Source organism: Solanum lycopersicum, chromosome 1, assembly GCF_036512215.1.
Source record: "Solanum lycopersicum chromosome 1, SLM_r2.1".
Taxonomy (NCBI): Eukaryota; Viridiplantae; Streptophyta; class Magnoliopsida; order Solanales; family Solanaceae; genus Solanum; species Solanum lycopersicum.
In genome coordinates this window covers 8319664-8345236 of record NC_090800.1, presented here as the reverse complement: position 1 = coordinate 8345236, position 25573 = coordinate 8319664, and the positions used below count along the sequence as shown (strand labels likewise).

At 34.9% G+C, this 25573-nt stretch overlaps 1 protein-coding gene and 1 long non-coding RNA gene across 2 annotated transcripts; both read right to left on the bottom strand.

Moving 5' to 3' along the window:
- Positions 1–4976: 4976 nt before the first annotated feature.
- LOC101255024 (uncharacterized) lies at positions 4977–5762 on the bottom strand. The gene is made up of 2 exons (XM_069293058.1): positions 5412–5762; positions 4977–5294 (listed from the first exon to the last, which is right to left on the bottom strand). The coding sequence occupies exons 1-2, from the start codon at positions 5760–5762 to the stop codon at positions 4977–4979; spliced, it is 669 nt and encodes a 222-aa protein (XP_069149159.1).
- Positions 5763–23378: 17616 nt separating this feature from the next.
- On the bottom strand, positions 23379–25326 carry LOC101268784 (uncharacterized). The gene is made up of 2 exons (XR_741602.4): positions 24885–25326; positions 23379–23644 (listed from the first exon to the last, which is right to left on the bottom strand). It is a non-coding gene; the product is annotated as an uncharacterized lncRNA (long non-coding RNA).
- Between the last annotated feature and the right edge of the window lie 247 nt (positions 25327–25573).

Sequence of the window (25573 nt, the reverse complement as noted above, 5' to 3'; positions counted from 1 at the left end):
TATCAATATCGTTATAATGTGTTGTTTTTTTTCAAATTGCAGTCACTCAAGTACAAGATAAAAAAGATACCAACACATCCCATAAGGTTTGCTGTCAATTTTAACAACACTTTTCTAAAGGACTTTGAAAAATACATAGGGGAGAATGTTATCCAACTGTTTAGGGATACAATTTTTGGACCCTTTTTAGATATTACTAAATGTAATTTTTAGGGCCAAATCACTAAGTGCTTGTTGCTTTTAGAGTTGGAACAAAGCAACCCTAATGTGTTGCATATTAGACATTCAAACGGGTGTGTCCTAAAATTTGGTATAGATGAATTTGCAATTATTAATTGGACTTAATGTCAGAGGCAATACCAATGATTTCAAATACCCAGAACCAACTAATTGTATGCTTTTCCAAAAGTATTTTCCTGGTGCAGTCAATAGTGTTACCAAGTATCAATTAGTTAAACGGTTTAAGATGGGTAATTGGGGGAACGATCAGGATGCACTCCAATTGTCTATACTGTTTTTTATTCATACATTCGTATTGGCTACTCTTGATAATACAACTATATCCATTGTGGACTTTCTGATGGTTGAAGATGGTAGATATCAAGATTATTCTTGGGGTCAGCTATCATTCTCAAAACTAATTGGTTCACTTAGACAGGATTTTGATGTTAGAAAAAAGTTGTATCGATTATATGGGATGCCATATACACTTAACATTTGGATATACGAAAGTGCATCCCAGTTAAATTCTGAAATAGTTGTTAAAGAACGAAATGTCATCCCAAAAATGTGCAATTGGAGAGTTGTGTCTGATAAGGCAAAGTTTGAAATGCTTATGTCTACCATTTTCCAAGAGGTAAAATTTTATGTTTGTCTATGGAATGTCGTTATTTATGTCTTGTGATCATTGTGAAATGTTATTATATTAATAGTTAAATTATCTTATGTGTTGTGATACATTCAGAATGCATGTTCAAACATTGTCCCAACAGCAGAGGAAATTGAAGCTTTTGACCTTGCTCAAGTTGAACATGCTCATTCTTCTTCATTTCCATCAGTACAACCAAATGAGGAAGATGATTTTGATAATTGCTCCACCAAACCTCCCGAATAGTTATTGAGGAGATATTATAGAGTGTCTAATACTTCTCCTCCACCACCGCCAAAAAGAAGAAAAAAAGTGGCTATACAAAAAAAGAAAGTGTCAGAACAAAACCAGCCTGATCAATCAAATGTGTCTCCGACACTGGATGATGATGTACACGTTTCTATGTTAAATCTGTCTCCCAATTCGAATGCTGATGATGTACATGGTTCTGTTCCAGACGTGTCTCCAAAATTGACTGCTGATGTACATGGTTCTGTTCCAGACGTGTCTCCGAACTCGGCTGCTGATGAACATGGTTCTGCAGATACTCAGAAAGTCAACAATATAATTCCATATATTGAAAAGTTGAAAGGACATTTGAAAACTTACGTAAGTAAATTATTTGATATTTTTAATCAAATGCATTTTTATTTTTATCCTAAATGTATCTACAATTTGTAGGTTGAAAACAAATTTGAGGAACTGATTATATTGATAAAAAAAACCACTCCCAGTTGGTGCAATCTCTAGGCAAGGAAAATATCAATTTTGAGGCTTATACAAGCACATTTCAGTATGATAAATAAACATCTCCGCAAATACCAATTGATCTTTCTGATATGGGTGGTGTAGCTGACGATGGTGTTGATTTTTCTGGTAAAAATGGTGAACATCAAATCATCGACGATGCAGGGAATGTCGCTGAGGATGGTGTTGGTGTTTCTATAAACGAGGGTGAACAACAAGTCAATGATACTCCAAAGGTAATGTTTATGATACATCGGACACTTTCTTTTTCATTTTAGTTGATGTCATGTATCATGCACATATAGTCAATGTTATGTATCATGTGAGTATAATCACTTTACGTATCAACACAAATTATATTAACAATTTTTATTTCTAAACTGCATATTCAAGATGGTGATGCACATCAGTCGCGCCAAGATTTAAATGAACATATCATGGAGCAAGATGGTGATGACAATGTTCAACACAACATCCCTCACATTTTACCTGTAAAACAACAATAGATGCATCGGTAGATTTTTCAAAATTTTGATTTATGACACACCACTTTAGTACACACAAATTTATTTTAAAAATCATTACATCATATTATACAGGAATCTTCCACTTCAACAACAATATCGTCATCAACTCAAGCAGCAATAGATGCACTTATCAAAGATTTGGGTAAAGATCCTACTGATGCTAGACTATTATATTCTTACAATCCACAGAATATAACTAGCAGCCACTACTTGTTGACCGACAGTCAATTACCCACTGACATTCCAATAACTGATATTGGTGTTAGAACCGATTCAGTCACACCTGTCCATAGAAATAGAATGCCTTCAAGAAGGATTAAATCTCCATATTGTACTTCTTTTGGGTCAAGCGAGAAGGGAAAAGAGAAATTGAAGGATATGGCTCGACTCCATTTTCCGTTCAAAGGATGTGACATTACAGATCAAGTTTCGCCAAAACTTATTGAGGATTATATGAATTGGTTATCAAGGGGGCTCCTAAAAAATCATAACAATAAGTAAGTTTTATATATTATTTTTCCAAGTGTTTGGCGTAATTATTTTTTATATAACTAATTCATGATACTTTGTTGTATAAAAATTGTAATTAAGTGACTCTTATGTATCATGTCTATATACTCAAACTTATGTATCATATATGCAAGAACCCATCAGACGATAAATACAGATCAAAATCTTCTTCTTTTGGATTTACGATAATGGACTTTGTTGTTGCTTTTCCAATGAACAAGAATTAGTTCTATGCCATGTCACAGCCAAACAAAGTTGGTCTGATGAGGTAAAAATCTTAAACTAATTATTAAATATGTATCAGTCACACTTATATTATTATAACATGATACATTCTGTAGAAGTATCATACTATTTAATTAGCAAAATTTATGATCAATTTTTTAATAATTATATTTTTTATATTGTTTAGATGTATATAATTTCTTACTATGTTTTCATTTTGTTTATAGCACATCGATGTGATTTTTTACTACCTTCGTAAAAAATCAAAACTTTGCAACATGGATCACTACATATACACAACAAACCACTGCTTGTTCATGTCACATGTAAAAAATTGATATGATAGATATTACATGGAAAATGATGATGATAGCCTTAGTAAACAACAACATGTTGATCGCGCTTCAGTTGTTTCTGTATATGAGAGGTCAATAATTAACATCATCAAAGGTTTTGAAATTTCAGCTGCTTTACCATTGCATCTTATAGATGAGGTCTACATCCCAATTAACTGCGATCAAGAATTCCATTGGGTGCAGCAAGTTGTTGAGTTGAAAAACAGGGTGATAAGAGTTTTTGACTCATCAATATGCACAAGGAAAAAAGCAATTCCTTATGAGATAAAAATGTTATCTAAAATGCTTCCTTCTTACCTACTGGACAGTAAATTCTTTGAAGAAACTGAACGCACAAATTTTGTTGATTGTCATGCATACAAACACAACATTACTGGTTCACTTCTGGAGCCTCAAGTTCCTTTCATGATTAAATTTGCACAAGACATTGCTAAACAGGATTGTGATATCCTGTAAGTATCAAGAATTTTTTGTTTGTCCTTAATCATGTATCATTAAGTTTTAAATTTATTCTGTATTTTTTGTAGAGAATGTGGGTTATATGTTACTGCATTTGCCGAGTATATAAGTGACCAAATCAATATATCATATGCTGAGTTTAGTCCTGATTACCTACGTCAAAGATATGGAGCATTGATGTGGAGTTATGGCAACAAGAAGGCTAAGTGCGGATATGTTAGTGACAATGATGATCCACCAGAATCTAGGGGCGTAGTCACACCACCACTAGAAGAAGATCTAGTTCACATAGTGTAACATTTTATGATTAAACAATGTTTTAATGTTATATTTCTTGTATTGATACGTTATTGAACAAGTATTTTGATGTTTTTTAATGTTATTTTTTTGGTTTTGTCAATTTCCATGAATATTTTTTTTGTTGCATTACGTAACAAGTATTTTTGTCTTGAAAATATAAATATCAGACATATAATAGCATCACACAGGTTTAACAAAGTATAGTCAAAGTATTTATAATTAAACATAAAAATAAATAGTTTATTTGAAAACTAAATTTTACATGATACTTAGTTACAAAGAATAGCATAGTTATATGAATTGCGATAAATTTGTAAAAGTAAAGTTATTTACTGTATATTTCAAGTAAAACATATCAAAAAATGCATTACACAAGTTAAATTATATAAAATCACATCACATGATTTATAGTCATTGTAAAGTACACACTAACCTCAATAATATTTTTTATTTTTTATTTAATGGAGATGATACATTGAGCAAAGCAAATGATACATGTGTACTAAGTTACCCAAACACACATTAAAAGTACATGATACATTGACTAAACCATATGTATCATGTACAATATGTTACCTAATAATCCTTAAATTTATATCTCTTAGTGTAATATAAGATTTACAAAATTTTATATTAAAAAGAAATATTGACACAAATATATTTCTCAACACCAATAATAACAAAGTATTTATAATCAAAAGCGAGACTTAAAATTTAATTAACACGTGTTATTTATAAGTTTATTTATCTAAACAAAAAGTGTTCAAATTGCAACTGTAATGAATACTGAACATCATTAAAATGTTTACGTTATAAATTATTCAAAAAAAAATATTGATATCTTAGAAACATTACGACTAATTCACTTCTCTTTTGGGTAGAAAGTACAAGTTCTTATGTTCTGTCCTTCTTGACCACATTTCCACAACAGTTTGTATTCACCGAAATCTTTTCATCTGTATTCTTTCTTCTTCTTTTTCTTGGTCATCCAGATGATCTTCTGTATCTAGGGGGATACACAGTTTTAGCTACCACATTATTAGGATCTGACCAATATTCCTTATCTGGCATTGGTACCATTGGAATTTCATATGTTTTTGCCAATACATCAGGCTTGTAGTAATCAGAGAAATACGGATTTATATATGTGACATTCTTTTTGTTCAATACAACGATTGCATGTGAACAAGGTATCTCATCTAGTTGAAATCTACCACAAGAACATACTTTCTGCTCAAGACAAACAATATATCTTCTTCCAGTTTCATAAACTGAGAAAATAAATTCAGATGATGGAACAACCTGTGTACATTCAAAATTTTAAATATATAATTTTTAAAAAACAAATCATGTTCAAAATGCAGAATGATACAATGAATTAGATATATATGATATAAAGTATTATATAATGATACATACCTCCATTTTTGAACTTTTATCCGCGTTTATAATCAACAATTCCTCAAATTTTCTCCCTAATGTGTCCTTTGTGTATGAGGCTACTTCTCTGTTTTTGCAATGCCAAGAACCAAAAAAAATTCTAACTTCTTCTAAGAATTCTAATATGGTTAATTGACGTGTTTCAACAAGACAGCCATTGACGCATTCTGCAATGTTTGAAGTCATCATTCTAACTCTGTTTACTGTTGCATGAACTCTTGACCACTTTTCGTAACCTGTATTTTCAAGGTACTCCTTAACCCTGTGATCAATTCTATCAACCTTAGCCATCAACTTATAAAAATCTTCCTTTCTATATGCCTTGGTCATAGAATAGAATAGATCACTTATGGTCTTTCTACTCCTTTTGAAGTTTCCACATACATTCTTCCAAAGATGCCAGATGCATGCATAATGAGGTACATTTGGGAACACAATCCTCACACTGTTCATGATACTCTCATTTCTATCTGAAACAACACACATATCTTTTCTCACACCAAATGCATGTTTGAATTGTTCGAAAAACCATGTCCACGAACAATCATTTTTGGTGTCAACAACACCATATGCCAATGGAAATATGCAACCTGATTACATACACATTATATCATTTGATACGAAACATATAAAAACACATCATAACTATAAAAAAATACATGCGCCATCAAGTATGCTTGCTGATATAAATGTCCCTTTGTAAGCTCCACTCAGATGTGCATCATCCACAACAACTACTGGTCTGCAGTAATTAAATCCCCTAATGAATGGTCTTAAGGCGATGAACAGATACATAAATTCATCCTCTTCAGTCTTACGCATTCTTATATAAGAATTTGGATACACGGTTTTTAATATGTGTATGTATCGCGGCAACCGTCTATATCTTGCAGATGGTTTTCCCCTAATCATGGAGAGTGCACGTTCTTTAGCACGTCATGCTTTCTGGGAAGATATTTCAACCCCATAATATTATTATCTAATATCATCATTTATATCTCTTGGAGTATAAATTCGTTTACGATTGACCAATTTTGGAGCAGTAACTCCACTTACAAATCCGACTGTTGATTGGACTTTGGTTAATACACTCTCCCTCATCGGACACATATGTTCACTATTGAAACTTCTAACAATGAATATATTAGATTTTTCCTGCAGGACGCCTTCATAGTCCAACCACATTTGTCTGAAAAGCATACCAACTGAAGGAATATTAATTGTACTAAAGTGTTAACCTAATAAGGGAATACATGGGAGATATATATAGGAGATATAGGAAGGAGAACTAATCCTAATAGGACTAGGATTAAGAAGTACTAATCCTAATAGGACTACGATTAGTACATAGTAAATACTAATATTATTTAATACTATTTATTTAATACTATCTGTTATTATCCCCCCTCAACCTGAGCTGAGCGGAAGCGAAAGGAAGCTTGGAACTGAGGTAATCGTGCTGTCGGCTCGGGAGAGTCTTGGTGAGAATATCAGTCGGTTGTTCTTCAGTGGGTACATACTGCACAGTCATGGTGTCGGCCTGAATTTCATCGCGAACAAAGAGACAATCGGTATTAACATGCTTCATTCTGGTGTGTAGGACGGAATTCTTGGCCACACAGATGGTTAATTTGTTGTCACAATAGAGAGCAGGAACAGTGTGAGTGGCGCGGAGTTCGCGAAGAATATATGTGACCCACATGGTCTCAGCAGCAAGAAGAGCAAGGGCGCGCTATTCAGCTTCAGTCGAGGACCGAGAGACCTTGGGTTGTTTTATTGTACACCAGGAGATCAGGTTCGGCCCCAAAAAAACGAGAAACCCCGATGTAGATTTTCTGTCATTTTTATCATTCGCCCAATCTGAATCTGAGAAACCCCGAAGATCCAAGTCCCTGGGTCGAATGAGTAAACCACGACCAAGAGTGCCAAAAATGTACCTGAGAATGCATTTTAGACAATGGTAATCATGTTCACTTGGTTGATGCATGCGCTGAGCAACTCGGTTGACAGCAAACTGGATGTCGGGACGGGTAATGGCCAGATACTGTAGAGCCCCAATGAGGCTGCGGAAGTGGGTGATATCGGCAAAGGGGGTGTCGTCTCCATTCGTAGACAAAGAGACTGCCATCGGTGTTGTTGAATGGTCCATTTTTCCAGTCTAGCTTTCTGCAACAGATCTCGAGCATATTTTGACTGATGAAGAAACAAGCCGCTGCCTGTCCGAGAAACCTACATTCCCAGAAAATAATGTTATGGGCCAAGGTCCTTCATTTTGAAGGTAGTATGCATAGCTTGAGTGACATCCTGTGCTGAATGTCGAGTAAACAGACTCGTATCGTGTACGCAACACGTGAAGACGAGTCCCTGGAGGAACATTTTCAGACGTGTGTACCAAGCACGGGGGGCTTGCTTGAGCCCATACAGAGACTTCTGGAGTTTGCCATCATTTTGAGGGAAGCGGGGATCAACATAGCCCTGTGGTTACGTCATGTAGATAGTTTCATCAAGCATGCCATGAAGAAAAGCATTAGAAACATCCAACTGATTCATGGGCCAATTGTTGCGCACGGCGAGTGACAGTACCAGGCGAATGGTTTCCTTCCGAATAACAGGACTGAATGTCTCGGAGTAATCAAGCCCATTCTCCTGATTGTAGCCTTTAGCAACCAAACGAGCCTTGTACCTGGAAATACTGTCATCCGCATTGTGTTTAATTTTGTACACCCATTTACAGCCCATTGGGTGCCGCCCATGGGGCTTAGGTACAAGAACCCAAGTTTTCTTATCAGTCAAAGCCTTAAACTCGTCATCCATAGCATGACGCCAATAAGCATTTTTTGAGGAAACAGAGTAGGTTGTTAGTTCACTACATAAGCATTTTTTGAGGCAACAGAGTAAGTTGTTGGTTCACTATCGGGAAGGGGTGTATTTGGTAGTATGGTAGCCTGAAAGGTTTTGGGTTTAAAGATACCGGCTTTGCCACAGGTTAACATGGGATGAGTATTGGGGGTGGCACAGGCGGTGGTGATTCGGGGGTGGCCGGGAAGGACCCAAAACGGATCGGGCTGGAGATGTTGTGGGTATGGGGTGGTTCAGTTTGGTTGTGAGTGTGGGTGGTGGTTGCGGGTGTATTGTGGGTGACGGTCAAAGGGGTGATGAGGGTTGGTTGGGTAGTGGGTAGAGGTGTGGGGGAAGGTGGTGAGAAACCTTGTGAGTATGTTGGAAAAAAGAGAAGGACGCCAATGAATGATGTATTTGTGGAGGAGGAAATAGACTCGTAGGGAAACTCATTTTCGACAAATTTGACATGACGAGATATGTAGACTTTATGAGTTTGTGGGTCAAGACAGCGATAACCCTTTGAGGTAGGATGGTAGCCCAAAAAAATGCAAGGACGGGATCGGGGTTGTAATTTGTGAGTAATATGAGGGCGTAGCCAAGGGTAGGCAAGACACCCAAAGACGCGGAGGTTGGTATAATTGGGAAGTTTTTGGTAAAGGAGTTGATAGGGTGATTTGTTGGAGAGAGTGTGACTGGGCATTCTGTTAATGAGGTAGTGTGCGGTGGCTAGAGCTTCTACCCAAAAGGAGACAGAGAGATGAGATTGATGTAGAAGAGTAACCACCGTTTCAATGAGATGGCTATGCTTACGCTCAGCCACCTCATTCTGTTCGGGAGTGTATGGACAGGAGGTTTGATGTATAATTCCCAGGGATTGCAGAAACTCGCCAAAGATGCTATTGACATATTCCTTTCCATTGTCACTTCGAAAAAGTTTAACATGAGAATTGAATTGTGTTTTGACCATTTTTTCAAAAGTGATAAAGGTGGTGTATGCCTGTGATTTGTGTTTTAGTGGGTACAACCAACTGTATTTGGTAAAATCATCCACAAAACAAATATAATAGCGAAAACCAGCAAATGAAGGAACAGCAGTAGGACCCCATAGGTCAGAATGAATAAGTTGAAAAGGTGTAGTTGTACGCTTCTCAGATAAAGTAAAAGGTAATTTATGAGATTTAGCAATTGAACAGGAGTCACAATTGTTTACATGAATGGAAGAAAAACCTAATTGAGACATTAAAGAATTTATTATTTGAGTAGACGGGTGACCCAGACGACAGTGCCAGAACAGACTGTGGCCATCAGCCGAAAGAGCCACCGGAGCCACAGGAACACTTTCTGAAACTGGGTGGGCAGGCGAACTTGTGCCAGGAAGAACGTACAGACCATTCTCACAAGGGCCCTAAAAAATCACCCTCTTGGTAGTATTGTCTAGGATCTGAAAATCATTAGAGGTGAACAAGAGTGAGCAATTATTGTCTTTTGTGAATTGGTGAACTGAAAGGAGATTGGATTTAATAGAAGGGACGTGGGTAAGGTTACCTAGGTGAAAGATAGCGGTGGGGTTTTTAATGGTACCCGTGCAAGTGTGAAAAATATTAAGGGACTCACCGTTGACAACAGTAATACCATTGGAGCCATGATATTTATTTGGAGCGTTAAGCTTGGATAGATCAGAAGTAACGTGCATGTTGGCCCCAGTATCCAACAGCCATTTAGAGGAAGGGCCGGCTTGCGATGCATAATTGGCACGGTTATCACTATTTCGGCTCTTCTCATACCGAAACCAGCAACGAACAGCGGTGTGTCATGTTTTCTGACAGATTTAACAAGTTGGACGATCCCGCTCGTAAGTGCCCTGCCCGCCGCTGGAAGATGACTGCTCGCCGCTGCCGAAGGAGTGCAACCTGTTGTTGTTGCCGTGCTGCTGACCGTCGTACAGCGGATGACTGCCCTGCCGACCGCCGTGCCCGCGGCCTCTGCTGTTTCTGCCGTAGCCGCCGCGGCTCCCCTGCCGGCCACCACCACGCCCCCCGTGATAGTTCTGGCTTGCGGTGAGGGCGGTGGCCGGCTCCATAACAGCGGCTACTCTGAGAAGAAGTTTGCTCTCCATATCCACGTTGATTTCTTCACTTTTTAGCCATGAGGAGAGAGTAGTCAGGTCAACAGGAGTTGGACTGATGCGAACCGCCTGTGTAATGGAGGAGTAAGCTAATGGGAGCCCCCGAACGACGCACATGACGAGATCTTTTTCGGGAATGATTTTGTTCACGGTGCCGAGGGCTGTGATGATGATGGAGACCTCATCTAAATACTCCGCCATAGTTTTCGTGCCTTTGGTAATTGTGTGGAGACGATCACGCAATTGAAAAATATGAGAGTGGAAATTGATGCATAGCGTGTTGCGAGGGCCGTCCACAGGGCTGAAGAAGTTGTGTAGGATCGGACGTGTTTTTTGAACCGTGGGAGAGATGACCTCAATCAAACATGATCGTATCTGGCCATCCACGGTTTTCCAGGCTGCATGGGCCGGATTAGCTTTTTCTGATTTGTCCGTGGCGGTGATGACTGCCGGCAGCGGTTCTGTGCTTCCATCGACGTATTTGAGAAGGTAATTAGCCTCAAGGGCTGTAAGAACGGTGATTTTCCATGTAGGGTAATTTATGTCTGATAATTTTTCGGGAATCAGGGCATAAAGATGCCTGAGAAGGAGTTTAACGCCATAAGGAAGGGAATCGAGAGGATCCACCTCGGTTGTCATGGCTGCCACCGCCCAAGAGAAGAGAGGGAACGATCGGTGCCCTAAAGAGAGAAAAAATAACCTAGAGAAAAGAAGATCTAGGTTTTCTGGCTCTTGATACCATGAAGGAATATCGGTTAAGGGAATAAATGGGAGATATATATAGGGGATATAGGAAGGAGTACTAATCCTAATAGGACTAGGATTAAGGAGTACTAATCCTAATAGGACTAGGATTAGTACACAGTAAATACTAATATTATTTAATACTATCTGTTATTACCAACACATAGCTGAGTACATTTTTTAAGCATATTAGTACTTATAGCAATTGCACCATATAATATATTCAACAATAATGTTTAAAGTAATCAAACAATGAATTACACAAAAAGTATCTACCAGTTTTTAAGAAATTAATGAAATGGTGATACATTAATGAAAAGTATCTACCAGTTTTGATATGCTTGTTTAAATTGATACAGTCCTTACTATATCAGCAGTAGTATATTAAAGTATCAAAATAGTTATTTCAATGTATCAAAAAAATTAATGAAATCGTGATACATTAAAATATCAAAGAACAAATGATACATTTAGGTTTTAATAGAAAATAGTAATGTTTCATTTACTAATTTTGAACAGCATGTATATATATATATATATATATATATATTCAAAACACTATTATACCTTTGTTGATCAGACCTCTTTACTTTGCAATTGAAGTTGTTCTTTATCTTATATTTCGTCATCATATCTACAAGTGTTACTTTATCCTTATATATCTGACCTGTCTTCATATCTACAATATCTTAATTGATTATAACATTTGTAACTCCAACTTCTGGATTTTCATATGAATCAAATAATCTAGTTACATCCATTGCCAAAGCCTCTGTATCATGTGTTGTGCCTTCTACACACATATTTTCTCCACATGTTCCATCAATGTTATGTACAGTACCACCAATCTTTTCAATTGTGTCAATACATAATGGATACATTGAAAATCCAGGCTCATTTTTTTCAGTTGTAAATATAGTTTAACACTCATATCGTTCTTAAGCTTCATTGGACAGGAGTTACCTTCTACAATGTAACGAATTTCAATATCTTTCCTTGATACATCGATATCCAACTCGGCTGCAATTTTTGCTTTGAGATTAGAAAATGAAATTTAATCTCCAACAACGATTCCATTGATTTGCTAACTTTCATATTGTAGTTCGTTCACCCTAATTCCGGAATGTCTCATCAAAATTGATGTATTCATCATGAATCTTCCATAATAAAACAATCAAATTTGTATTGTTCGAAATTTAACTGGATGTTCATAAAAATGTATTCAAACTAGATGATGTAATCTTGATTTTTCAAAATTTGAAATTGTTATCCAATTACGTGCTGAATTAATGCTTATTAATGAACTGTTACCGTAAATTAAGCTGATTTAGTTAACAAGTTTAAATGTTCCATTTTTCCCCCTTTTATTCTTAACAGTTTTAAGTTACTATGTATCATTTACCATGTATCACAAGATTCTAATGTATCACGCGACACCAATTTTAAGGGATTATAAGTAAATACTAAATTTATCGGGACAGAGTGTAATTATTGAATTACACTATGGGATTCCTTAAATTTTTACTTATTTCATTGTCTTTATGTACTCCTTGTTTTTTTATCATTTAACTCTTAACTTTAGAATTGGTAATTAACTTACTTAAATGCCCAAAAGATAAGTTAATTTATTTATGTTGGTTTACTATTTAAACACATTTTGTAATCATCTATTTTTATGTCAAGTATATGATTGAAATTAATATCTTTAGTTATGTCAAATCTATGTTCTTAAAATATATATTCTTTAATGCTTTTCACTTAACCACATTTTACTATTTTAAAAAACTATTTTAAGTAAGGTAAAACTTTTATTCTTCCATTACTTTGAAATGGGTTATCATGCTCAAATTGATCAGTTTTGTTTGAGTTATTCTCTTTTAAAATGATTCAAAAAAAAGACTTTCCAATTTGCTTAAATTGTATTCACTTATAATCAATTTCAAAAATTCTAATTAAGTTCCATTTTCTTTAAAAAAATTAATCTTTGTTTAAATATCTTCTTAAAATTGATCGAATCTTGTTAATTATTATATTATATTAAATTATGTTACTAAGAATAGGAAAAAATGATTAACCTAAGTCATAGGATAACTCCGTGTTAGCGAACGCTTCAAATGCCTTAAAAACCTTCTTGACACGTAAATAAGGACCTATTACCCTTTTACTTTGAATTCCGAACCGTACGTGGGATGAGTTTTTGCCTCATACAGCTCGGGCCGAAGACCGGGGGAAGTTTAGAAGAGATGGGGAAACCTAGCAGCTGCCGGTCGGGGCGGGGATAAGCTTGCTTCTTCACAAGCCTATCAGAGAGAGATTTGAGATTTTATCTTCGAATTGAATATTCTATTAAATAGATGTAATTCATCATCATTCGGTTAGGATCAATCTAAACCAACCCATCATATTATGTATACGATTCAACATGCCAACTATTAAACAACATTTTACTTTTAAGTTTTCTAATTTCTTTAAAAAATTAAGTGGCTACTCTTTTCTAAGTATTTTTCTCACATTGTTTCATACTTAGAACATTTCAAAAAGTGACTTTTCTAAATATAGATAAAATTACGGCATAACAACCAATATCAGTATCCAGTGCCTCATTGATCAGGTTCAAAACTCAGAATTAGTTGGTGATTCTCCTTGCTTTCCGGAGGGCTCCGTTTGACATTGTTCTTTCTAGTTTTTAGGTATCTTCGTTGATCGGCGGTCCTGTACCGACATCCCTGTTTGTTTTAGAGGCTTCATCGATAGTCACTAGTTCAGTTGTCTTTACATTATCATGTCATATGTTAAAACTTGAATGCCATTTTGGCCAAGTTTAATGTTTGAATTTTAAGCATTCTTAGTATTTTATTATTCAAGTGATTATAGTGCTATTAATCATTATAAATATGAATAGAGTCTTTCGGTGAGTAATTAAGACATGCTAAGGGTTCACTAGGGGCCAGCAATGGATCTTGAGTGCCAGCTATGTCTGGGTATAGGCTCGGGGCATGATAAACTTGGTATTGAGCACAATGTTCAAGAGTCCTAGGGAGTATGTGAAGTTGTGTCTGTAGATTCCTAGTTAATTGTGTGAAGCATCACATCTATAATTAGGAGGCTGCAACATTTAGGAATTTAATCACTTCTTTCATACTCACTTTGTGCGATAGAGTTTATCTCTATAAAAGTTTCATTCTAACTTGTTCTTACACGTAATCAATTTTGAGTTGGCCTATGGTCGAGAGTGCCTTGATGATGTGTTTCTTTCCTCATGAGGTAAGAGAAGCAAAAAGATGGTTGCTGACATGAGGAGCAGGATAAGTTTATTCGTATTTGGGTTGACTCGTTTGTCAGGTAAGGTAAGTAAGCCAGTCATGCTAATAGATTACATGGACATAGCAAGGGTAATGATCCATGTGAAACAAGTTGAGGACAAGCTGAGGGATAGAGAAGAATTTAAGATTATGAGGGCTATGACATCAGGGAATGAGTCTGGGCAGTGAAACAGTAATGCAAGCCAACCTTCTTTCCAACATAAGAACAAGGGACCAACTCCATCATCTGTTAGTACACATGCACCAATACAAAGGTGAGTAGAATAATAAGAATTCATAACATTTTAAGGGCTAGACCTGCACAATCTTAGGGTAGTGTGGAATAAAGAGGTAACTAGGCTCTTGCATGTGCTAATTATGTTAAAACCCACCTGGATAAGTGTCGTGATTGCTCCACGGGGTGTTTAAAGTATGGACAAGAGGCTCACTTCATGAAAGAGTGTCCTAAGAATCGACACGGTAATGTGAAACGGGGCATTAGAGACCAGTCCTTATCAGTTGCTCCACCACAAAGGGATGCACCTAGAGGAGCTACTTCCGTACTAGCGGAGGAACAAATCGTCTTTATGAGATCACTAGTCATCAAGATCAAGATAACTCTCCAGATGTTGTTATTGGTATGATCAAAGTCTTTACTCTTAACGTTTATTCTTTGCTAGACTTAGGAGCAAGTTTATCTTTTGTGACTCCTTATGTTGCAAATAAGTTTAATATTATTTTTTGAGAAACTTAGTGATCCCTTCAGTGTTTAAACACTTGTTGTTGAGTCTATTCAAACTAAGAGAGCTTATTATGATTGTGTCATTTCAATCAATCACAAAGACACTATGATTAATTTAATTGAGTTAGAGATGATATATTTTGATGTCATTCTGTGTATGGACTGCTTATACCTCAGTTGATTATATAACTCAAGTTGACAAGTTTTAGTTTCCAAATGAGTCAGCCTTAGAGAGGAAAAGTAGTTCAGCAGTGCCTAAGAGTCATTTCATTCCGTACCACAAGGCAAGAAAGTTAGTTTCCAAGGAGAATGTCTATCCAAAGTCCAATTTAATGATTCTAGAGTTAAGACACCTCATAATCTATCAGTTCATGTAGTAAAATAGTTTCCAGAAGTCTTTACATATAATCAACATGGATCCCTACTGAGAGAGATATAAACATTGGTATAGATATTCTTCCAGATATTCGTCCTATATCTATTCCGACATATAGAATGGCACGAGCATAGTTGATAAGCTTAAACAATAGTTGAAAGATCTACCAGATAAAGGTTTCATTTGACCAAGTGTCTCATCTTGGGGTGCTCCTGTCTTATTTGTGAGAAAGAAAGATGGTTCCCTTAGGATGTGTATAGATTATCGCTAGTTGAACATGGTTACCATCAAAAATAGGTATCATCTTCCGATAATTGATGATCTTTTCAATAAGCTTCATGGTGCTTCTTGTTTTACTAAGATAGACCTCAGATTTTTCTACCATCGATTGAGAGTAATCGAATGTGATATTATAAAGACAACCTTAAGAACTCGTTATGGCCCCTATGAGCTTATGTTCATGTCCTTTGGTTTGACCAATAAGCTTGCAGCGTTCATGGACCTCATGAATAGAGTATTCAAACCTTATTTATTCATGTTTTGTATCGTCTTCATTGATGACATATTAATATATTTAAGAAATAAAGAAAATCATGCTAGTTATCTCATAATAGTTCTCAACACTTTGAAAGATAAGAAGTTATATGAAGTCCTTTAAGTGCGAGCTTTAGCTTGAGTCTGTGACATTGTTAGGACACTTGTGTCTGGAGAGGAGATTAAAGTTGATACTAAGAATATTGAGGTGGTACAAAATTATCCTAGACCCACATCTCCAACTGATATTAGGAGATTCTTTGATTTGGCTGGCTATTATAGAAGGTTTGTAGTGAGGTTCTGATCCATTTTGTCTCCTTCGACCAAGTTAACTAAAAAACAATGAAGTTTCAATGGTCTGAATCTTGTGAGAAAATCTTTGAGAAATTGAAAAAAGAAGTTGACTACTGTCCAATTTTTGCCTTACTAGAAGGCACTCAATGCTTTGTGGTGTATTGTGATGCATCTAGAGTTGGTTTAGGTTGCGTATTAATTCAGAATGACAAGGTTATAGCTTATGCCTACAAACAATTGCAAATTCATGCAAAGAATTACCTAGACTATGACTTAGAGTAGGTTGTTGTAGTATTTTCCTTGAAGATATGCCATCAATATTTATATGGTGTCCATGTTGATGTATTTACTAATCACTAGAGTCTCCAATATGTGTTCACTTAGAAAGAGTTTAATCTCAAACAAATAAGGTTGTCAGAATTACTCAAGGATTACGACATGAGTATTTTTTATCACCCAGGTAAGGCTAATGTTGTTATTGTTGACCAAGTTGTTTATGGGTAGTACCACCCATTTTGAGGAAGATAAGAAGGAGCTAGCAATAGTTGAACATAGACTTTCACAATTGGGAGTTCGATTAATAAACTCCATAGAAGGAGGATTAGTGGTGATGAACAGTGCTGAATTATCATTAGTATCAGAATATATAGAAAAGAATGACCAAGATCCTATTTTGCTTGAATTGAAGGAAAGTGTTCATAAGAAAAAAGTGATGGCTTTTGAACAAGGGAAAGATGGTGTTTGGAGGTATCAAGGTAGATTGTGTGTCGATTCCAAAGGTAATTTGGATGATCACCTACCTCACATCAAGTTCGCTTACAACAATAGTCACCACACTAGCATCCAAATGGCTCCTTATGACGCTCTTTATGGGAAAAGATGTAGATCTCATGTTCGATGGTTTGAAGTTGGTAAGCTGGGTTGATAGGACCTGATTTAGATCATTAAGGCATGGAGAAGGTGAAAGTGATTCAAGAAAGGTTGGAAAAACTCAAGAGTTATAAGAAATTCTACACTGATGTTAAAAGAAGGGAGTTAGAGTTTGAAGCAGAGGATTGGGTATATCTTATAATTTCACCCATGAAAGGTGTTATGCGATTTGGTGTCACGACTCAAGGCTAGCCCCTAGACGCGACGCGACGTACTTAACCCTGGATAGGTCGCATAAAAGCCTCATAGTATTCATGAATATTAAAGCAGAAGAAAAATAGCGGAAAACTAAAACTTTTCTATACAATCTAAGACTTCATAAAATAAGGGAAATTCTATGACACTATGTCCCAAATCACCTATAACATTAGACTTTAAATATCTTTAATAAAATTAGGGACACGACCCTTACATAAGTCTAAAAACATAATAACAAAGGCCTAAGTGTACAAGGGGGGGTTTGTCCTCTAATTTACGAGGACTTCTCAATTCTTCATCTCCAAGCCCCTTAGAAAACTATCTTCCAAGTATAAGACACCGCATCTCCAAACCCCACTTTGTAAAAAAATGTAGAAGAAGGAGTTAGCACAAAAATACTAAGTATGGAAGTCATGCAATAAAACCATTTAAATCATGCTTAAAAGGGACATTTAGTTTAAATCATGATTTATGCACTTTTGAACATCATTTATTAAAAGAGTTGAAGAAAATTAGTCATAAACATCTCCACATATAGTTCATGATGTACAAGTGTCACGACCGGAGTCTAGAACCTAGCCGAAATCGACGTCGTTGACCTCTCAAAGGTCGCAAATGAGCCTACATACGTCATCGTTACATCATCTAGGTGAACTTTAGCTATAAATTTGAACTTTTTGTTTACTTAGACTTCATAGTAAGAAACATTGAACTCGCATAACACTATCTACATAACTCATAAGTGTTCACAACAACCATCTAATATCAATATAATCAAATGAAAGACATCGTCAATATCTGTACCAAATATAGAATTGCCAAAATGGCACCAATACAATATCTGAAAATAACTGGGAAAGAAACACTACTGGAACATACTCCACTAGCTAATGTCCACGTCTAATGCTAGAATAAAATAGTAAGCATTCTCGAAAGCATGAGGGCCTACCATATTAGTATGAAAGCTCAACGTCCGGATAACTTCAGCGTCGATTCGTAAAACCTAGCGTCCAGCTGCACGTGCACCTAAAAGTAGAGAGTTGTATGAGATTAGTACACACTTGTACTAAGTATGGGTATATGCAAAAGCACACACCAAGGACATGCATGATTAAGAAGAGCTCTCCTCTAAAGATATGAACTATGGAAAGTCAAGTCAGTGGACTTGCCAAAATTGGATTAGGAAAGTCATGCTATAAGAGTAACATGCATCATCATACGTAACATATTGCACACAACACATAACATATTGCTTATTATCACATAACATATTTCATATCATTCATCCATATGCCATGAGACCTTGGAATCATGGACTTGACATTAGGATTTCCCAAAATGAGGGTTCAACATATGAGACCTCAATTAGGGAGATTTCTTTAGCAAACACAGAGTCTGCTTCATTCATTCATATGTACTTCATTTTTATTCGTTCGTAAGCTAGTGTAAACCCCAGTCATACCTAGGATGTAGTTTAAGTATAGAAGCTGATAGATTAGTCCTCGACGTCAAGATCTAACCCTCGTCTCTACTATCTATAAGTTGCAAAAGACGGAACGAACGATCACCACTAGTAGTTTATACTAGATCATGCATCACGAAATGATGCAGACTTGTAGCATAAGTACAAAAACAAATCCAGAAGAGCAAGAATGGTTAAAACAATCTGAAAATATAGAATTTAGAAAAAACTAGAGGTAAAGGCAGATATGAAAAGAAGTACATGAGCGTACCAAAAACTAATTTTAAGTATAGGTAAAGGAAACTTAGCAAGAACCCATATTCGTAGTACTTAAACCCATGCACTAGTTTAAGTAAACCAAATTATCCCTCACAAGCCAACATACATAAAATAGCTAACTCTCCAAAAAAAGAGTAATGCATTCTGAATCCAACAACATTAGTCGGGTTCCATCCCAAGTAATCAAGAGCCGGTCAACTCCCAACCCAGCTAGCAAGAGTGATAATCAACCTAGGTCGTCCAGCCAAACAATCCACTCCCAAGGGTGTTAACCGCTTAGCTAGATAGAGTACCTTGGAGTAATGTGATCTCCGTAGAGGATATCATGTATCCATGCCACCCAGCCATCTCACTCCTACTGGTGGCGGCCTCTCACCTAGCAAGAGTGATCGGAGACGTATCAACTCCTAAGTGGATCTTAAGTAGGCTGAAAAGCCACTCTAGATCGATGTCCACCCTCAATGATATTGTAAAAGGCTCCAAGACGGTAGCACTGCAATCCCGAGAAAGCAAAGAATCTCCAATAACGCATCACAACCATTGAAATAGGGAGAGGAGATAGAAAGAGACAACAAACCGCACAACCGCCTAAACTAAGGCTTATTCAATTAAACCCAAGTTTTTATTCCAATTTACATGGACCTAGTTCATCCGAAATAACGTTAGAGACATACCATAGTCACAAGGTGCATAGGTCTAAGCACTAGTCTATCCTAGACTAAGGCCAAAACATGCTCTAAAACAAGTAATCATCCTAGCAAATCATATAGCATGTTACAACATACATACAATCCTTTTTCAGTATGGTACTACCCTCTAAATAGTGGTAATCAACTTAAAATCATGGTTTTAAAGAATAAAATTAGAAATAACTAGGTACCCAACCACTATTCATACTATTCATCATAAATTTACACGTTCGTGCTCATTTTAATTAGAAAGGAATTTGTTACCTACATGTTGACTGATTACCCATTCTCCAAATCACAAGGTTAGATATTTTCCCTTCTGAACGTTGTCACACTATCAAAAATAGGATCTTAAAATCACTAGGATCGTTTAGACACCAAAATCACTCAAAATAGAGACGGACCAATTTTTAGAGTCAAATGAGAATCATGGGACCCGCACCGAAATTTGTAAAATTGACTTCGTCAAAAGGTCTTAATCTATGTCTTGATGTTGTATCCCAAAATAAGACATAATTCGTGGCCCAAAATAACGCAAACAACAAAACACTACAAAAACAAAAATAAAGGGAAATGGGCACTAACTTCCACACCAAAATTACCTGAGACGGAATATCACCGAGAAAATCCAATCACTCCACCATGTAGCCCAAAAATTTAAAGCATGTGGAACTTCGAATCACCAAAATGCAAGCTCGAATGATGGAGAAATCGCCTTGAAAATTGGGGGGTGAAAGTTGAAGATTCTGGGTATAAATCCTGAAAATGGTCGCTAAAAGTATGAATCATATATTACCACTTCCATTGATTTGCTCAACTCTAAATGTCTTATGAGATATCAGTATTCATTCGAAATCTCATGCGCCAAACAAAATATGTTACCCGTTGAATCCATCCATTCGAGGTTGTTTTGATTTAAATTGGATCCCACACCCAATTTTGATTTTAAGCTGAAAACCATATGAAGGCTCAAAATGAGACCGTAAGCCTAAGGAACCACAAGAAAGGTTGTTATAGACCAAGCTCAATATTCTGTAGCTAACCGCACTAATGAGATTCTCATCCGAGCATGTTTACCAAAAATGTTGATCAAAGTCAATCCTTGTCGTAAGCTTCAAAGTTAAAACGCCTAATGGCACAAACTCATACCAGAAATCTCGAGGTCCGAACCAACTATACCCTTAGCCTAAATGGCCCTTTCGAGGTTGATGAAACCTTCACAACTACATTCTGATGTCGTCTTCCTGAATTTTTGATAAAAAATGAATATTCGAGGTTCAAAAGCTCTCAAAACACTAAAACTCGCATAAATTCAAAGGAACGGCCAGGTGACCGAACTGTCTCCTATCAAGTCATATATGACTTGGAGTCATTACAAGAATGATCTAAACAGTGAAAGGCGGAGGCGGAGGCAAGATTTTCAATAAGAGGGTTCAAAATATGTAGAATAAATAGCCAAATGGGTTTCGACATCATCTATATATACATATAAAGTTATTTAACCATGTATAAATAATATAATTTTTCGCCGAAAAGGGTTCGGATGAACCCACTTGTATGAAGGTAGCTCCGCCCCTGACAAAAAGGATGCATAAACACAAAAATGACCTAGAGGTCAAATTTTTTCAGAGATTTGAATTTAGAATGGAAATCGATTTTGGGATAATTCTTCATTTTGAAAAAAAAAATAGAAGGAAAGTAGAGAGAAGCGGGAAGGATGAGAGAGAGAGTGGGGTTGAGGGAGAGTGAAATTTGACTTTATTTTAGGAGGTTAAGTATAAACAACAGATTTACTGTTAAAAAAAACATATAGTGGTTCGTTGTACTTTAATTTTCAAAACTATAATTGTGTTCTATAAATAAATAGCACATGTATGTTTTGTTGCGTAATTTTTTCATGTAAAAGTTTTGCCTAAATTTTAGAGATACATATATCAATGTATATCTCCTATAATATTGTAGATTTATCCCATCTTGTTCTTTCTTTTTTCCCTTTTAGGCAATTAAATTATCACTATTTGAATCTTCAAAACTTTAGACCAAGTCTTTGCTTCTAAATCCAATAAATGATAAAGGATAAAGCTAGGAAAAGCATAATACAGAGCCTACTTTGTCTTTCACTATGAACTTCTTTCAAGAAAGTACCATCCTTATTTTTATAACTTGCCAGCCTTAATTCTCCTCTCTAAAATGGATTTAGGTTTTATATGTAACTTAAAGTGTATATGTGTTTAAGTTCTATGTATTGGAGATGTAAAAAAGAAATTTACTTTTTATAATAAGTTACTAGAAAATATGGTAAGCATTAATTGACAATTCACTACAAAGCTAAGTAACTTGCTACTTCATGCATCAAATTTAAAACATTTATATTGTTCATATATATCATAAATTTCATAGAAATAAATTGTTTTTTGAGTTTACAATTGTTTCAACTAAACTAACGGAGAAAGGAGGAGAAAAGTATTGCCAGCATCAAATGAATTAGAGTTCATCATAATTTATTGATACTTTCAATATAATTTAACTGATTATAGCAGGTTATTCTAAATTATTATTACAAAGTATTTTTGCACCAACTTAGTTCTTTCAAGATTTGGATTGTCATGCTATAAATTAGAGAATCTCTCTTCTTGATTTAGATTGCCATGCTAGAAACCAGAAAATCTCTCTTCTTGATTTTAGAACAATGTTTGAATGGACAAAAGGCCAAAAAAGTTGTCACAAAAACAAAGAATCTTATGAAAAGGACTAACACATAGAGGCAATCCCTACCTTTTCCCTTTGCATTTTCAACACTTTTTAATGGTGGATTTGCTTTAGTTTCTGAACACATGCTATTTCATAAGCAAAACAACCAATAATTAGAGAATAAAACAACTTCTTTTTCACAAGCCAAAGCTTCTATCGTCCTCCCTAAAAAATTATCCCTTTTTTTCTTGTAAATTTAAAAATAATTTAACTTAAACTATCTATTTTACACTTAATAGCAAAATTTTATAGTCACATACATATATAATGTTATAACTAAATATATGAGTTAAATGCAATCATTATGATGACATATTAACTTGTAAATTTCAAATATTTCTGCAAACTCATTTGTAGTTTAATAAGTTCACATAAAATAATAGGAGTACAGAAAGTTATATATATAATGGTGTATGTACAAAATATGATATAAATTTGACAACAAAAAGTAACTTTGATTGAAACCTTGAATATAAATCTACAATATATGATATGAATTCTATAAAAACAAATCAAATACATAAATTTTAAATTCGAATTTATTTGTCTCTCATATACTTGCACTATATTAAAAAAAAAAATGGGGGGGGGGGGGGGGGAGTTGGAGGGTGGGCTGAGATATTTATTTGGGATTCTCTACCCAATATAATGACTGATCAATTTTTAAAAAAGAATTTCCTTGTGTAAGACAAATTCATTATTAATATCTTTTCATTCCACCTCTTAAGATTCTAAACAACTTTTGTAGTAAAAATAACTAACAAATTAAATTAAGCTGGGGTTTAATATGAAATTTCATCTCTCACAATATATATTGACAAACCCATTTTCAATAAATTACATATACAAGATAGGAAATTTAATTAAATTAATTTATTTATTCATGGCTTGCCAAATTCTCCTTTTGTAACTTGACCATGTGGTTGATGAGAATTTCCCACTCTTCTGTTACAGACAAACAAAAAAATAAGTATTAGACTATAGTGAATGAAGTAATTAATTTTTATTCTAGAGAAAAAAAAACACATACACGTATATATAGTGACAGATTCTCAGAATTTTCGTCTTGAGAGTTCGAAAAATAAAAATATAAACGTGTAGATAAATCTTTCGAATTGGGACGCTTGAATTTTTTTGGCTTAAAACCACACTTTTAGCACCTTTTTGAAAATAAAATATAAAGCTAAAAAATGTTGGGATTTGAACTAGGGACATCCAACTTAATATTCAAGGCTCTTGTCACTGAGCCATCTATTTCTATTAGTTTTTTAGGGAGTTCAAAATATATATATATATATATATATATATATATATATATATATATATATATATATATGACATACCTACGCGCTTGACTTATGAGAAAAGAATTCTGGAATTGCAAGTGAAAAACGACACATGTTGAAATATATAAGTTAATTTAAATATACACTATGTTATTTGAAAATTTCAAATGGAACTACTACCGGTACAATATTTTTTAAAAAAAGAAATCATTGTGTGATTAATCCATTATGAAAAATCCGGCTCTCATATAAAAGTACATCTTGAAAATGAAATTTAGTAGACAAAATATAATATTATTTGAATTTTTTAATTTGAGGTATATCAGCAGATGTTACAACAAAACGTATAGGACTCTTTGCTGGTAGAATTACTCTATTGTCGACTTCTAATATTATTTATTTTTTGAATAAGATGGTTATCACCATTAAAATAATGCACATAGAATATTAGAATATTTAATATCAAAAAATAAATTCAAGGAATACATGTAACTAGGAGAAGGAAAACAAGAAGAAAGAATCAAAGGTAGGACAAAGGAATAGGAGAGAAAAGTTACACCTTGAAATATAAAATATTTAATTAAATTGGCTCACGTCCGTTTAGTTGAGACAATCATTAGATGTTAAAGAGTATTTTGTTTACATAATAGTACCTTCATGACTATAGTCATTTGAGAAAATGATGAGAATAATTTAATGAAATATAATTTATTATTGATACATTCAAATATTTTTCTTAATGAATGACAACATTAGTAACATGATGAAAGTTCAATAATAATAATTTTCTGTGGGAATATGTTTCACCTATTTCATCGGACACACGTGTGTCTAGAAGTAAAAAATTACAAAAACTAAATGAAGAATTAAAGGCATATATAATTAAAACATTGATATACCTGTTATGGATAGGGTCTGGGCCATTAGGAACTCTTCTTTTAATACTCATGAAGTTGAGATTCATCTTTGAATGAATACTATTTGTCCTTTGCTTCTTCATTATCTTTGTTGCTCTATTCTCCAAGACACTAACCAACAATAACCAAACAACTAATAATAATACAATTGAACCCCATAACCTCTTGTACAACCTAATTCTATCACTACTACTATCCATATGTATATATTTTTAAAATTTCTATTAGGGTAAGAAGAAGAAAAAGGGAACACAAAAGTATAGAGTTTTTACTATAGATTTATTTTATTTTATTTTTACCTTAGAAGAGAAAGACATAGAAAGTGAGAAATTTATGAAGGAATTAGACAAAAGGAGAGAAGCAAAAGTAGAGAGTATTAGATTTACCACTTGGACTATGGGTGATTGGTTTTTCTTTATAGGTTGGAGTGAAGTGATTCTCCTACTTTAATTTTTTGAAGCTAGAGAGAGATGAGGTGGTGACATGGAGGGAGCACCTTCACAAATTTAAAATTTAAAATTTATGAATTTTTGTTGTTTCTCTGAGTGATTCGAGTCTAAATTGTTGAATTCTGATAGATCCTACATTTAATATTTATGTCGTCTTCGATTATTAAGATGTCTATACTAGTAATAACTAATAGCATACGTAAAGAATAAATTGTGGATTCA

Coding starts and splice junctions, on each gene's coding strand:
- LOC101255024 (XM_069293058.1), bottom strand. CDS start 5,762: ATGACCAAGGCATATAGAAAGGAAGATTTTTATAAGTTGATGGCTAAG. Junction 5,295..5,411: donor ATAAAAGTTCAAAAATGGAG/GTATGTATCATT, acceptor GAATGTACACAG/GTTGTTCCATCATCTGAATT.